General features: G+C 40.5%; 1 protein-coding gene across 3 annotated transcripts; it reads left to right on the top strand.

The window, feature by feature from the left end:
- Positions 1-13: 13 nt before the first annotated feature.
- dennd1c (DENN domain containing 1C) lies at positions 14-11,937 on the top strand. 3 transcript variants are annotated; one of them, XM_061679502.1, is made up of 23 exons: positions 14-182; positions 519-688; positions 1,040-1,104; positions 2,161-2,204; positions 2,304-2,353; positions 3,531-3,650; positions 3,727-3,796; positions 3,871-3,951; positions 4,817-4,870; positions 4,957-5,067; positions 5,145-5,245; positions 5,307-5,352; positions 5,431-5,529; positions 6,522-6,647; positions 6,927-7,028; positions 7,998-8,085; positions 8,172-8,212; positions 8,300-8,353; positions 8,445-8,492; positions 8,587-8,688; positions 9,442-9,521; positions 9,958-10,174; positions 10,718-11,937. In XM_061679502.1, exons 2-23 carry the CDS (start codon positions 534-536, stop codon positions 11,465-11,467), a joined length of 2,604 nt encoding a protein of 867 aa, XP_061535486.1. In that variant the 5' UTR covers positions 14-182; positions 519-533; the 3' UTR covers positions 11,468-11,937. The 3 variants fall into 3 exon arrangements, with proteins under 3 accessions (XP_061535486.1, XP_061535485.1, XP_061535487.1); XM_061679501.1 differs by having other exon boundaries at positions 5,428-5,529; XM_061679503.1 differs by lacking the exon at positions 5,431-5,529.
- The last annotated feature ends 5,262 nt before the right edge of the window (positions 11,938-17,199 follow it).

Genomic DNA, 17,199 nt, shown 5'->3' with positions numbered 1-17,199 from the left:
GTATCAGAGTTTGGAGGAGACCCCGGGGGACGACCAGGACACAATGGAGAGACTACGTCCTTCGGCTGGCCTGGGAATGCCTCGGGATCCCTCCGGAAGAGCTGGATGAAGTGGCTGGGGAGAGGGCAGTCTGGGCATCCCTGCTAAAGCTACTGCCCCCACGACCCGACCTCGGATAAGCGGTAGAAAATGGATGGCTGGATGGATGGATGTCCTTGTAATTTGCAGTGGTGTACAACTGCCCAATACCATCGTGAGAGATCTAATAGTTCCTGTATTTAATTTAAATTAAATACAGCAAATGCATTTCAGTGTAGTTCTACATTAAAAATATTTATAATACATCTCTAAAATGATCATTATTATTGTAAAGTCTACATTTTTGAAACTAATCTTATAGGATTGTCATTATAGTGTGCACATTACATCATTCAAAAATAATAAAATATTAGGGATTTGGATTCAGTGAACATCAGTCTTTTGAATTTGTGGTGTCATATGTTCATGCACACACACAGTGACACAAGACTGACATGAAGCAGGAAGTGTTCAGTCACACGCAGATTGTGCAGACTTCCACTACTCCTCTCCGTCTTCCTGAACGCCATCAGAGTTCACCTACTGAAGATCTCACCTGTACCGACACGTGGGCGCAGTGGCATTCAGACAGCATGGGCTCTAGACTCAGGTAAGTTAATCAAATGACTCCTTCATCCTCCAAATTATGATGTGAAAACCTCTGTGCTTTTTTAAATTTATTTTCACTTCCTCTCATGTCAGAACGTTTCCTGCGGCGGGTAGCTACGTACATTGCACTCAACAAGTGACCCAAACTTTCAAATTAACGGAAAGGAAAATAGAATGTCTGTTCGTCACAGGCAACCATCCTTCATTTGTGTTTAAATTGCCATTCCATTCAAACCTGCAAATGTAAATATTGCTAATAGTCCTTTGATAGACTGTACATGATGATCATTGCTTGAGAGAAGTGAAGGACATATTTGGTGTGATGGGTTCTCTTTTGTCTTTGTTTTCACAGACAAAACCCTGATAGAGCATTCAACGTATTCTTTGAGGCAACATGTCCTACAGCCAGAGACAGAGGTAAGTCCCTTTTCGCTACCTTGCACCAAGGCCTGCTAGCATTATAGTTCCCATTATAGATCAGCACAACGTCATCCAATACGCTAACACATTTACTAGTGGAACTGTTCAGCCATGGAAATTGGTCATCAGAAAGCACACATTCGCCATTTCTACAAGAAAGAAAGATTGCAGTTAGTACATATTTACAGTATGCACTGGTGAAAGTAAAGCAAAGTGATCTGTGCTGAACATCTGCTTTACACGGCTGATATAAACACAAACACTGTAACAAAGGGTACTTCCTGTTCTGTGGTTTGAAAACCACACAGCCTGTCCTGTTGCTTTGAACCAGAAGTGATCTGTCTCCAGGCATTACCTTAAACAAAGTTTTTATTAACATGCAACATTTATTTATAATATATTTTATCCAGCATTTATTATAGTTGTTGTGGTCTTGAAAATATCAAAGGTGACAGTGAACACACTGTTAATCTACAATTGTTATCAGGCTCCCATCAATTTTGCCTTTCATGAAAACTACCCATCCATTAATGTTCTATAGCTCTTGTCCTCATTCGGGTTATGGTTATTCGTGGAACCGTTTATCCACTGTGCCGCCCAGTTTCACTTAAACATTTTTTTTTTTAATGACAAATACATCTCTAGCTGGCACGGTGGACGACTGGCTGCACATCTGCCTCACAGTTCTGGGGACCGGGGTTCAAATCCCGGCCCGCCTGCGTGGGTTTTCTCCGGGCACTCCGGTTTCCTCCCACATCCCAAAAAGGTGCATGTCAGATTGTTTGGGGACTCTAAATTGCCCGTAGATGTGAATGTGAGTGCGAATGGTTGTTTGTTTTTATGTGCCCTGCGATTGGCTGGCAACCGGTTCAGGTTGTACACTGCCTATCGCCCAGAGTCAGCTGGGATAGGCTCCAGCACGCCCGCGAACCTAGTGAGGATAAGCAGGATAGACAAATAGATGGATGGGTGCCATGAGATTTTTCTCATGTAATATGCCTTGGCTTAATAAAGGTTGGGAAACGCTACTATTAAGGTATTCATATGCTACAGATCCAGGTGTCCGTCTTCAGTTTCCAGACGACTTCAGCGATAAGGTAGGCTCTTGTTTGCATCTGCTTGACACACAGTACCACATGCTTCCATCTACTGTTAACTTTGAATGATGTAGCTATCACTAAAAATCTGCCTTGTAGGAGTCTTGTCAAACATTATCCAGTTTCTGCTTCCCATATGACATACAAAGGTGAGTTTTCCATCATTACTTCGCCAAAAAGCGTGAAAGCGAAAACTATCGTTTTGATTGCGATGGCTCTCTATGTTAGTGAGCACGATCACACAAAAACGATATAATCGATTAGTGTTTTTTTCTTTTTACCGTCTGAATTTCAGAAGTGTGTTATTGAGTGTTGTTTGTTGTTGAGATTACACTTTGCACTCTCATATGACTACTTGGCTCTTAGCAGGGCTGCCTTTTGTGTTTGTGTGGCCTCACAATAATGGAGTATTATATTGATCAAAAATTACATTTACCTCTCGCACCAGAAAAACACCAAAGAAACTTTCACATACACCAAAAAAACCTCACTCACACATCAAAAAGTTCTCTTATTCACCAAAAACCGTCGCTAAAACAAAAAAAAAACCTCACACGCAGAGAAAAAAAAAGCAATGTTTTTTTGTGTGACACAATTTTCTTTTATTTTCTTGGCAGTGAGAATTAAAAAATATTTGTGTTCATCAAAAATTGTGCATCTGAGAGGAAGCTCAAGACTGAAAAAAGGCAGACTCTCAAATATTGAATGCTAATTATCTCCACCATGCAATAATACCATCCCTCGGTCTGTTGTCGGTTTTGGTCTCACGTGATAAGAGAACTTGTTTGATGTGTGAGAGTTTTTTTTGGTGTGTGTGAGTTTTTCTGTGTTTTTTTTTTTTTGTAGTTTATGTAAGAATTCTTTGTATGTGAGTGAGAGGTTTATGTGAGTTTTTGGTGAGTTTGAGAGGGTTTTTTTGTGCGAATGAGTGTTTTGGGTGTGTGTCAGAGGATTTTTTTCGGTGACTATACGATTTTCTTTGGTGTGAATGAGATGTTTTTGCTGAGTGTGAGAGGTCTTTAACATAAGTTAGATTTTTTTTTTTGGGGGGGGGGGGATTAATGTGAAAGTTTTTGCTGAGGTGAGAGGGGCTTTTTTTTTTTTGCGGTAAAGGTTATTTGTTTGGTCCGTACAGTGCCTCATACAATAAAGCCACCTCTATTGTCATCTCCTGCCTTGTACTTACCAGACTAAATGCTACTAAAATCAGAAGCTGCATCTCATCACAGTATGATTGGGCAAACATATCTGTCTGCAGTTTTTTTTTTTTCTTAGTTCAAACTTGCGGTGGACAGCACTCTATTCCCTATAACCTCTTTTATTCAGGGTGAGAGTAGGAGGGACTGTGCAGCACTTCACTTTTGTTCTGACTGATCTCGAGGGCTGCCAACGCTTTGGCTTCTGTCGCCTCACCAACAGTGCTCGGACGTGCCTTTGCATCCTCAGGTGCGAACATGTCAGAGCAAACGGTCATCTCTAATTAAATCGCTCCTAGAGTTTGACATAATGATTGTTTTTACAGTTATCTTCCATGGTTTGAGGTCTTTTATAAATTTCTCAATACCCTAGCTGACTACATCACCAAGGGGCAGGTGAGTTTGTAATGAAGTCGAGTATGTTCCAAATAAACACGATTACGCTTAAAACACTTTTGTGTGCTTAACAGACCAATGATATGAAAGCTGTGCTCGCGGCACTGTACAGGCAGCCCATACCGCTGGCAGCTGATTCTATCTCACTGCAAATGGTAAATCTCTAATTATATGCCTGCACGCTCACACACACACACACACACACACACACACACAGGCACACACATCCTTGCTCCCACCATCATAATTTTGAGGAGAAGAGCGAGAAAACAAGTTTAAGCAGCTGTTTAACAAAGAAAGCTGTGGGTGATTGACGGGGGGAGAAGCACTTACTTACGTGAACGTCAGCGGTGCAGCGTGTTTAACCAGCTCACAAGCAATCCAGACTCCAGACGACTTTGAAAGCTCTCACTTTTCATTGTAAATATTATTTCAACTAAGTATTGTAAGTCCTTCGGTGAGTCAGTCGTTACCTCCATGACGATTTCTGACCGCACACTACGGTATGAAGAATTAACTCACAACGCATTGTGCGCTTAACACGCCAGTAAAACTCTATTCTTAATATGTAAATAAAAAAAGTAACAAAAAAATAAAATACACTTTTTACAAAGGAAAATAACAAAAAATAACAAAAATAGTGTGTTAATAATAATTAACCGACCATGCATGTTTTTTGGAATGTGGGAGGAAACCAGAGTACCTGGAGAAAACCCACGCAGGCACATGCAAACGCAACACAGGCGAGGCCGGATTCGAACCCTAGTCCTCAGAACTGTGAGGCTGCACAGCAGTGTTGAGCCACTGAGCAGTTTTAGGGGGAACGGTGCCTGGCTCAAGAATACTTTGACAGAGCTCAGGAGAGCAGACTGGCATTTCTCCAACAACCAATCCATGTTTGTTCTGACCATTGTGGGGTTTCAATGTACCTGTGACGACAAACTGTACTCGTGTTTAGTTGATCATTCCTTTGACTTATTATCATTTCCCCAAATAATAATGTGGAATCCTCTTGAGAAGGTTCCATACTTCATTGGTCCTGATCCTGGAGGTCTCCCGTCCATTCCTGAAAATGTGAGTATCTGGGATGAAATCTATCGTCTCAAACTTTCATGCTAACAGCGCTACTTCATTTGCATTTACGTGTGCGTACATACCAGAGGAACTTGACAGAGTTGATAGTGGCGGTAGATGTGAAGAACCTTCTGCAGCTCTACGCCAGCATGCTGTTTGAGAGACGCATCCTAATATTTGCTTGCAAACTCAGCACTGTATGTATTTCTTTCATTACATTTTATGGAATCTTTCCACATACAACACATATTGTGTGCTACTGTGTTTTTTGTAGCTGACATCTTGTGTACACGCACTTGGGGCTCTGTTATACCCAATGCACTGGCAACACATCTTCATCCCAGTCCTGCCACCACACCTTCTGGACTATTGCTGGTTAGTCTGCCAGTCTGTCGTCTGTGTTTCTATATGTCACATATGATATTACCTCTTACAGTGCACCCATGCCGTACCTTATCGGGGTTCACAGCAGCCTCGCTGAGGTAAGAAACTATAGAAAAGTAAACTCTTAACAAATCTATGAACACACAACCTTAATCACAGCGTGGATTTGGCAGAAGGTGAGGAGTCGAGGTATGGAGGAAGTTGTCATTTTGAATGTGGATACAAACACATTGGAAACTCCCTTCAATGACCTGAAGAAGATACCTTCAGATGTGGTACGAGAGCATGTGTGTGTGCATGTGTGTGTAATACAGTATGTATTTTGAAAACAATTTCTGCATCCGCCCTTGCCAGTGTAGTGGTTCACACAACTGTCCTTCAGATGGTGTGGGATCATTTCTGTGATTGACTGGCAACCAGTCCAGAGTGTACCTGTCGTCCGCCAAACTCTGGCATAGGCTTCGGTCTTTGCTGTGACCCTCAACACGATACGTGGTGTACACTGCCCTCCAAAAGTATTGGAACAGTGAGGCCAATTCCTTTATTTTTGTAGAGTTAAAGATCAACAGTTCAGCTTTTATTTGCTGGTAGTTAGAAGATACCATTGTTTGTAAGGAAACACCACATTTTAGAATGTGGTGCAAATGTATCGCAACAGATACATCCATCCATCCATCCATCCATCCATCCATCCATTTTCTGAGCCACTTCTCCTCACTAGGGTCGCGGGCGTGCTGGAACCTATTCCAGCTAACATCGGGCAGGAGGCGGGGGACACCCTGAACCGGTTGCCAGCCAATCGGAGGGCACATACAAACAAACAACCATTCGCACTCACATTCACACCAACGGGCAATTTAGAGTCGTCAATCAACCTACCACGCATGTTTTTGGGATGTGGGAGGAAACCGGAGTGCCCGGAGAAAACCCACGCAGGCACGGGGAGAACATGCAAACTCCACGCAGGCGGGGCTGGGGATTTGAACCCAGGTCCTCAGAACTGTGAGGCAGATGCGCTTACCAGTGGGCCAGCGGCCATCATTTCAGTCATTTATTTTCACTTTCCCTCTCGAAAGGATGTTTTTTTAATGCTCAATTGAGTTGTTCAGTTTATACTGTGGGTCACATTAATGGCTGAAAAAGATTTGAATTGATTTACCTTAACTCACTAAAACCTGGCATTTGAACAGTGGGGTGTTGCCTTTTTATATCCACTGTTATCTCCACCATGTCAACAGTTCTGAATGTACAGTATATCTGTCCCCAGATGTCTGGGCTGAAGTTATGTTTGAAGCGTCAGGCGGTGTCTTCTGGTTGTGGGGTCTCACGGGCCTTCCTCAAGGCCCAATCTGTCCTCTTTGGAGGATACAAAGATGCTCTGCAGAATCTTAAGGTTGGTTTCTTAATAACGTGGCTTGGAATGGACTCAAATGTCTTCGGTATTCCTAGCTTTTTTTTTTGTTTTCTTTCTATCTTGACGGTTCGAAACAATTTGTATTTTTTGACTTTCTGCTACTTTAAATATTTTGACATTTTTCTCGAGGTGAAATTCATCCAGGTGAAGATTAAATTTCTCATTTTCTTGTACATTTTCTATTGCTCACATTATTTATTTATTCATGTATTTACTTACTTGGTTGTTTATTTATTTATGTATGTTTATTTTTTGCAGAGCGGTGAGGTATGCTTCAATCAAGATTTGTTTCTCGATCACAAGTCACCCAGTATGAGGCGGTTTCTTCACAGTGCCATTCATTTACAGTTTTTCAAACAGGTACAAGGTTTGCTGCTCTCTACTCGACAGATAATCAAATTAAAGCATTTTAGCTACGTGACTTGTTCAGTTGTTTTATTTATTTAGCTGTCGTTGTTACAGTATATCATTGTACTATTAGTCACTATAATTTGTTATTTTTCATTCTTGGGCAGCACGGTGCTCTAGTTGTTAGCACTTCACAGTCGAGAGGTTCTGTGTTCTCGACTCAGGGCTCAGTTCTGTGTGGGGAATTGCTCGCCCCCCCCTGTTCTTGCATGGGTTTTCTGTCGGTACTGTGGCTTCCTTCTCCCACATTCCGACACCATGCATGTAGGTTATTCGAAGACTCTAAATTGTGTGAACGGTTGTTTTGTTATTCGTGCCCTGTGATTGACTGGAGACCAGTGCAGGGTGCTGGCATAGGCTCCAGCTCACCAGCAACCTTAATGAGGGTAAGCAATTTAAAAATGAATGGATGCTCGGACATTTCATTCAGTGCTATATAGATTATTACAGGTACCAATGTGTAAAATCCTGTGGTCCTTATAGAGTTACAATGCCGGGTCCAGTCTGAACACCAACTGAAAGTGAGCAAATAATGTCTGAACCACTGTGGTAAAGTTCTCCGTCCTGTAGGCAAAATTTTGCTGGCAGTTGTGTTCTGCTGCTTTCTGTAAGTTAGTGCTGTACACATATTGGCTTACCTTACCTGTTCATACTTACCAGGACAATAGCCATGCATGCGCCCCATCTGTATCTGTAAATATTGAACATCAATAGGATAACAACGTGCGTTTTTATTCTAGTGAACAGGTGCAAGGCAACATTGGCTCTGCACCTTGTACAAGTACATGCACATACTTAAACAATGAACAGACTTATTCTGTTGAGGGACAGTCGTCATATGCATTTGATTTGAAGACAGTGCCATCCCCGAAATCATGATATGATATTAGTATTCATAACTATTTTGTGAAATATTTTCAGTTTATTGATGTACGCCTGGATATTCTGAACACAGGGAAAATACCACAGGACCTCTTTGAAGAGGTGATCCTTGAGGGTGAAACAACAGGTATATACAGTGTGTTGGAGTGTAGAGCGATTGTGGATGGTGGAGTCTGTCACTTACTGTATCTCCTTGTTGGTCTTTTTTGGCAGGAAAGAGTAAAGCTTATCAACAGGTAGTTGATCACATAAAGGTAAGTTACAACTTGTAACGGCCAAAAAAAAGTTTCTTCCCATATTGTTGCACAATTCAGAATGCCGTTGTACTGTACCTTTGACAGAAAGGAAGCGGGACGCTGATCCTCAACATGAAGTGCAAAACAAATAATATACGGGTGAGTTTAAGCTGAGGAGTGTTTACTGATAGGAGCGTCTGCTATACTTGAACTACTGTGTATATACAATAATACGCTTTGTCTTTAACAGGCAAACGGTATCGCAAGTTCAGGTTTGAAAAGCAGGTTGAAACATAAGGTGAGCGTTAGCATAATGGCTGCAGTGATACTTCAGTGATACATTTGTGGCTCCGCCAACAAGTGTATTCTGTGTGTGCTTGTGTGTAAGACAGGCCAGCAATCAATTCATTCAGAGAGGTGGATCTGCATCATACCATTGTGCTCAGTCTGACTGCCTGCAGAATCGTATACCAATCACGCAACACTTTGGAATGGTAACAACCACAGAATTACGTGCAACATCTACGCTTGTCCATGGAAAGCCATTTGAGCATTTATTCAAAATCCTTGATATCGAGCTTAAAGGGGACATATTTTGCCAAACCAACTTTTTCAAGTATTTGGGATGTAATTTTGTCTCCGTGGTGCCTCAGTAAACATGTGAAATATGAATTAAGTCATCCACGCATTTCTAAATTCCAGACGTTTTTCTGCCGAGAGGACTGGAATCAGTTCATTCAAATTTCTCAAGCTTATCTACGTCACCAGCGAAGATCTCCGCCTTCCCTTTCCGCTCCCGAGCCAGCACTGGTCAACATAACAAACACGTGTACGCTCACAGGTGGGTCTTCTACGCGGAGTAAACCAGTCAGAGGAAAGGGGGCAGTCCTAGCCAAATATGGACAAAGCGGATATAAAACTGGGTCAAACAGAAGGTGCTGTCAGAGGGGGGCCTTTTCTAGACACTCGTATGACAAAACCAAACTAGTGACGATAAAGAGTGTACAAGGGTATGGATCTTAAGTTGGATGTCATTGATATTGAATAAATGCTCAAATGTCTTTCCATACCTGTCAGTTGCTTGAGAAATAAAGCACAATAAATCAAATAATGGATTATTGTATAACTTTTGTGTGTTGTTTTGCACTTTTGTCACTACTTGTCAGTCCATCATTGTTTCTTTTTTGTTCGGGGCTGGTGATTTGTTTTTTTTTTGTTTTTTTTTTTACTTTCACATTGCACCTCAGCCACGTCCTCGTCGGCCTAGTTACAAACATGGCGTCACCCAAGCCAAGGGCACCACGGCAGCTGGAGATGCACGGAACGGGTGAGAGACATAAACCTGTGGGCAAGTATCGAGACCTGTTACTTATTTGCCAATGCATTGACCATTTAACCTACCATGTCGGACATGGAGGTTTGCTTACAATTTTGCGTTAACAGTTTGGGTAAAGTCCTGATCTCATGTCTGTCAAACACCTTTAGAATGAGCTAGAAACCGAGTAGATGAGCCATCAGGCCCTCTCACAGGTCCAACATCAGTGACTCTGATCTGACTAAAGTTCTTCTGTATGAATGGACACAAATGCCACGGACACTCTACCAAACTGTGTAAAACATCTTCTCGGATGACTTGAAGTTGACTTCAACTTCACTCTCTCTCTTTCATTTTCACTTCCTGTAAGTGTAATGGCCATGTGCCCCTTAAATACTGTAGTACATTAAATGTATGTGTATATTTGCGTTTGTCCCTGTATATCAAGGATGATGTCTGGGCAAGTGGTCACGCCTGACTCTGAGCTTCAAAAGGATGACGAGGAAGATGAGGAAGAGTCATTTCTGTGTGATTCAGAGGAAATGGATCTTCTCAGCGAAATCTTTGACACACTCAGCACCCGCAGCTCACACGACCGTGGCCTGCTATATGGCACACGCAGCCTGGATCTGTTTGGGCCAGACAGTTATGACTATATTACAAAGGTAAGAATGTAAAACTGAAACATGCGTAATGTAATGCTGCAGAAACTAATGAGAAGGGTGGGGTCAGCATATTAATGCTTTATTTTAATTTACTGTCAGAGGTAATACTGCACTTAATGTCAATACTGAGATGTTTTTCAAATATACCCCTCAGGTAAAATGATTACATTCTCAGTATGATGTTGTCCACTGCTGCATAATTATAAACATATTGTTAAATTAATCTCTTTTACAGTGTCAGTCAGTGTGGGTGTTTCGTAGTTTTTTGTTTTTTTTTTGCCAAAAATCTCCTTTTATCAATGTTTAAATTATGACATGTCTGTAACATTTAAGAGTGGGTGAGCTGCGACAGTATATTATTTTTGCTTTTCGTCTTTATCAGAATGTATAAGAAAATTCTGATTTCTGGTGCACAACATCACAGTTACTTTGGTTGAGGTGGAATTTTGACAAAGTTATCATATTGGATCTCGTTGTGTCGCCATCTTACTCAGTCATCTACTGACTGTAAATACGCTGAACCACTACTGTTGTGTTTTTAAGCTTGGTCGAGTCAATTCCAGCCAGGAGAGCCTACCTCTGTCCACGAGTGGCAGTGGCAACCTTCACAGCTGGAATCCAGAACACTCAGAGGAGGTGCCAACGCTGACTGAGAACTCAAGTTGTCTGCATTTTGAGCCAAACAAGGCTGTCAGTGAGGCATCAGCATGTGTCAGAGAACATGAGACGGCGAGAGGCATTGGAGATAAAAAGGAGGAAAAGAAGGTAGCAATAAAAGTGACCCGTGGAGTAGAAATCCATAACAGAAATAGTTCAAGGGAAGTGAAGTTTGAGGAAGCAAAATTGAAGAATGAGCCAGAAAAAAGAGTGACTTGTAAACAGTGTCCTGTGGAGGAAACATCGGAGCGGAATGAGGACGAAGAGCGGAAAATGACGGAAGGTGGTGCAAATCGGAGTAAGAATGAGACCCATGATGGAAATAGAACACCTGAAGTACATGAGGATGCAACAGAAGAGGGAAGTGGAAACCTAGGGGAGGGAAGTGAAGAGGTGGGCTTCCAGTCTCAGGTCTCCAGTGAAGGGTTCCTGGACAAGACAAGGAATAAGGACTTGGCCGAGACTAACGGACCAGGTAACAGCAGTGACATTGTTCAAACATATCAGTCGTGTGATTCAAGGACCCATTCGGATGCTAACAGCACCATCAATCATGCGCAGGGAGGCGCAACTCCTGTCAAGGTGTCAGAACTTAAAAAGAAGTTTGAAGCTCAATGGAGCGCCCACACCGGCTGACTGGGAGAGTCAATTTGCTTCTTCTTAACCGCAAAAAACTGCATGTCCGTGTATCTTTTAACAAAGTTGGGATCTTGCCTAGGAGAGTAAGCAGTGGTGTGCATATATACTTTATTTATATCCACATTATTTTTACTTTATAAAGTGAACATTGTAAAAGTGCATCATGGTGTCAGTGTAAATCAGTATCCTTCATTAGTGTAATACATAGTTAATATATATTTAAATAGAAAAAAAAAACAATGCAAAGTGCTGTAAAAACCAACAAACCTCTGTTCAAATACAAAGTTCAGTTCAAGTTCCTCATGTGTCAAACTGAGAACAACTCGATGGACCTTCGCATGGAGCAAAATTTATGCAGTGAAATTACACAGTTTCCCTTTTTCATGCAGCACAACTGGTAACAGCATTGATGGTCTGTTAAGTCCAAAAAGTGAATAAAAAGATGGCGAATAAAGAAGTGTATGGTGTGTCAGAAGACTTGAGGTGCAAAGCCTAAGCATGTATCATCACCAGAAATTAGTGGGCGTATTAATCCAAACGGTTGAAAAGGGGTCAACGGTTGGGGTTCCACGTAATGTGGTGTAATCATATGAGGCGTTCTTCTTTGGGCAAGGGGAGGGGCAGGCCGTTCTTTTCGGAACCAGCTGCTCCAGCCTGTTTCCTCTCCTCTGCGCTGGGACGGTAGGTTCCCTCCATTCTCCTCTTCTTCTTTATGACGCACAGCAACAGTAGCAGAGTCAAGCAAAGCAGCAGAACCACAGTGGAGACGAGTGTCGAAACCGTGGGAGGGAAGAATGCCTGTTTCGTCATTGTGACGGACAGCTGTGAAAAAGGATATGAAAATGTTGAGAGAGAAAAAAACATCACAGGCGATGTGTCAAACACGCAAATATTTTCAACTAATACAGGAAAACTATTTTTAAACTCATATACCAGTATTTATTTAATTAACTTTTATCCAAGTAAGGCAATGGAGAACAAATTCTCATTTGTGCATTTGAACAAAGGTTTCTTGAATTCCCCTGCGCTTTTGTAATTATATACTTGTTAAAATCTTTTAAACTTGGAGTTCAAACTATTACCATGTGTAAGCAAATCACAGACTTTTTACTTTTTCTTTGGCTTTTTGTGGTTACACCTGGCAAAGAAGAAGTATAGTGATGACTGAATGGAAATTACTGCAACTAAGGGTGTAATGATTCAGCCGCTCCTTCAATGTATGGATCTATATTCCTACGATCCCACTACATCGATCTGTTCTCGGCAAGTTGGCCTCTCGGACGACATAAATCGATGTGAAATAGTTAATAGTGTTATCTTCAGCATTATTCGCTAAACACAAGAAATAAATGACTCTATTGTATGACCAACACACTGGATATAGCCAACAAATGACTGTCCTGTAGGCCGGACTTAAATGTTATGATGAATTGATACGAAGAACACGTCTTTATTTTACTATTGAATTGTAAAAAAGAAAAACCTTCCATCAAATTGACTTACTCATTTAACTTCATGCCTTGTAAAAATGTTCTACTGTATAATGATGCTCTTGTCAGTTGCACTGATGTCAGTGTCAGCAGAGTATAGAGACAAAGTGGAGTGACACAAGTGACACGTTTCATCACCAAGATGTGCACATAAAAGTGGATCAAATGGAAAACTATATTATATGATATAATTATATTAATTACATATCACGCGGCAGAGTGACCGCGCTCACTTAAACCTTTATTAGGAAGGGCTTTTGAGTTTTGACGCAGGCAATTTTGATTCGCCGGCATGGCGAACGTGGGCAATATTCGCTTCGCCACATGCCGTTTCAAGTAGCCATTAGTGAGGACTCTGGAAGACCACAACTTGTCAGACAATAATTAGGTCATTATTTCCTGTATATATTAAGGTATTTACCCTGTTAAGAATTACACTTAAAAGAAGAACATTATGTAAACCACAGTCACACATAATGGAAAAATATGTACATGCCACACAAAATTAATCTGGAAAATGATTAAGGTGAGTCGATGAATGTACTGCAGCTACTTTGGTTTGTACAAAAAAAATAACGTGTAACCCAAATTCCCTGGTGGGAAGTTTCTGTTCACCGTTATTTTAGAAAAGGAAATACAGAGAACCCCCTCTGATTCGCGAGTCACTATTCACGACTCAGTGAGTTTTTCTGTAGAATCTAACAACTATTTGCTGAAAATCTCACCCATGTACCTTTTCTGTAACACCCTAAAATGTCACACAAACACACTGTTCCTTTTACGGTGCTGTGTTTGCAGAAGAGCAGCTAGCCAATAGCTGGCCAGCTTGACAGCAGGTAAGCACAAGCTGCTCAACATAAGGTGCTGTAAGTGCTGAAGTAAAGATAAAGAGTTGTTTGCGATATACTGTATGTAATTTTTAAAATTTGAGAATCTACTAAAAATGGCTCATAGGAAAGTAGTAATTTGTTTTTGTTTTTTTTATTTCCATTCTTTTTTTCAAAATCCTAACCTCTGTAAGCCAGTTGTTTTTTGGGGAATGTTGGAAGTCCACTAACTCATTCACACAAAAAGTTAAAAATAAAAAAAAAAGAAGCCTTTTCTTACGACTCTCAAATCATATTGATTAAACTCACCAGCTATACACAGAGAAAGAGAATAAGTATACTTAGTTACACAAAGGTCTGGGAAACATTCCTAGTATCGTGGAAGAATGCCATCAATGAGAATACACAAACAAAATTACATGCCAAAATTATTAGAGCAAACGTAGAGAAATACATCCACTGGCCAAAATATTAGGTACAATGGCACAGTCTAATGCAAATGCTATACAAGAGTGGTATCAAAATGTCTGCGTTTACAAATATAATGCTCAGACACTATCAGAGTGGTATTCATTTTACAATACAGTATATATATATATATATATATATATATATATATATTTTACAATATATCAATTGCCAAGCATTTCTGCACCCTATAGTAGTCAATTACCTACACTACTCACAAAAAGATATTCGGTTTAATTTAACCTTATCTTAAACTTTAGAATGCACGTCCAACTGTTCAATGTTCCAGGACTTTTTGCTGTTCGACAACAAGGAGGTGGATGGAAAAATTCACAACAGGTGTTTGATCCATGAATCGACGAGTAAATGTCCACTGATGTGGATTTGATTAAATATAAATAAGCATATTTATAACCCGATATTCACATACACTTATTCCGCTTATGAAAAGTAAATATTTGGGAACGACTGATCCTCAACTCATGTTGATGTTTTTGGTGTGCTTCAGAGGATTTTCGGATTCCAAATAGAGCCCTTGCACTATTTACGTTTGGGAATGATTGAACCCGTGTCACAAAATGGGCAAAAAGGTTTACTAGTTTTCCTAAATCCAAGCTGATGTCCACTAATGTCTTGTTATGCTTAAAACACAAAGAAAATGTGTTTGGAACTCAGCGAGATTTGAAAATAAGATTGAAAAAAATAGCTCAAAACCTTTACATCTTCTTTCCATTTTGTGTGCAATATGCTTGCTGGCAAGAATTATGTTTTACTTCCATTTCGAGTTCAGTGTCACCATTGGCCAATTAATTATCTGGCTACTTATGCTTTTGCCTTTGACCACTACCGAGAGGAACAGCTGGATACTAGATGATCATCATTTGCTCATAAAAATTTGATTATTCCTGAATAATTTGTATGTGCCATCTCTGAAATCACAATCATCTTTATTTGCCAAGTATAAATGGTGGCTACTCCCCGAGATGCAGTATCTGTTTTCAAATATAAGGCGTAAAATGAAGAAGTCGTCCTAAAAAAAAATAACTACTCAAGTACAGATACTATTAAAAAAAATAAAAAAAAAAATCTACTAAGTAAGTATTTGAACTTCGTTACTTCCCACCACTGAAAGATTGTATCTTGATAGACTACTTGCTGTACTGCTGACTGTCTGATCGGGATGCTGTTCTGCGGTTCTGCGCCTCTGCGGGCCAGGCAGGAATGCAGCCCGTCCTGCTCCACCTGTCCGTCCATCTGACTGCTGGGAGTCGCCACAAGCAGCAGGAGGAAGCGAAGAGCCCTCGCCGACACTAACTCGGCTTCTTCGCTCTCCGTTCAACAGTCAGCCTTACGACGTCACTTGAAAGGAAATTACCTGTCCGAAAGCTGGGAACCTGTTCATGAAGTTCGTCGTTCGCGGAAGCTTCGGTTTGAAGACGTTACGGGGAAATTCGGCGGAGCAACGGCGGTGCTCTCAACACAACCGAAACTATTTGGACCCGCACTACCTGGCCATATGCAAATGCGCAGGTCACGTGAAGAACATCGGCCAATCACAAGCGTCTCTTATTCTCGCTAGAAGACGTTAGACATTCGTTTGTATGTTTCATCGACTTCTACATTTCATTATTGTGTGAATGTTTTTCACACGTATGTTATTCTACCTTTATTTTTATCATTATTTTTTTTATTTTTATGATTCCGCCCACTTCTTCTTCGCCATTTTACATCCGATTCACACTCCGTTCCAACTTCAACATGTGCGAAAAATTCACGCCTCGTGTGGCATTACTCATCGAAGCCGCAACATTTTTACATTTCCCACAATTCCATGTTTTGCGCCCCCCCCCCCCTCCCAAAAAATATGCCCATTCATTTCCAATGGCACATTCAACAAAACACATTCACGTCGTTCCCATTCGAAATTCAAAATGTTCAGCTTATTCAATTCCTCTTGGGATCGATTTTCAACATTCCAAAAATTCCCACCCACCAGAAATGTCACCATTTTCACCAAATGTTTCCACTTTTTGACCCACAAAATTTCCAAATTAGGATATATTCTACATTTTTGACTCCTGCTTACACATTTCTCAACCGATTCGCACCGTTTCAGCTTCTACGTGTTCAGCTCATTCTAGCCATCCTGTGAACCCATTACCCAAATTTCACAAAATTTCAAAATAAAAGCCCGAAATTCTAAATGTTTACAAATGTTTCTATAGTTTCCTTATTTCTCAACTCATTTGCATCGTTTCAACTTCTACGCATTCACCTCATTCAAGCACATGCTTTTAATCTGAATTTCTGCATTCACACGCAATTTCTCCAGGAATTGCACAGTCTAGTTCAAAGTAACACGTGCGTGCACACACCATACCAACTATCTGGGGGGGGGGATAATATTTAATTAATAATTGCAAGTATTTAATTTGTAAATGGGCTTCATTTAACACTTTTTCAGACTACCCCAGAAACTTTTCTTTTCTAAAAAGCAATTAAATTAATTAATTAATTTAATCTAATTTAACTACCTTCAACCCAAATGTGTTGGGCCCGCGACCCTAGTGAGGAGAAGCGGTAAAGAAAATGGATGGATGGATGGATTTTCAAATTGAAACAGAAGGTTAATTAAATAACTAAAAAGTATATAGTAGATATATAGTTTTTCAGACAAACTTTATATAGTTTGTCTGAAAAACTATTTGATATTATTTAGTTATCACAGCTATGCTCGAATGATTATTTAAATAATTTACATTTTAAATCTAATAAAGAAAATTCCATGTTGCTGAAACTCCCAAAAATGTTTGTCCGGCATTACACAACTTTAACCTTGTGCACGTAGGCATGTTAAAAAAAATATATTGACCCACAGGCTTAGAAAATCAACATTGACTTAACTTTCTGTACCAAATTAAATAAAAGTAAATGCACTATACTG

The sequence above is a fragment of the Phycodurus eques genome, chromosome 6, assembly GCF_024500275.1.
Source record: "Phycodurus eques isolate BA_2022a chromosome 6, UOR_Pequ_1.1, whole genome shotgun sequence".
Lineage (NCBI taxonomy): Eukaryota > Metazoa > Chordata > Actinopteri > Syngnathiformes > Syngnathidae > Phycodurus > Phycodurus eques.
Note: the sequence above shows the minus strand (reverse complement) of the source record. Positions and strands in the feature narration are given on the sequence as shown.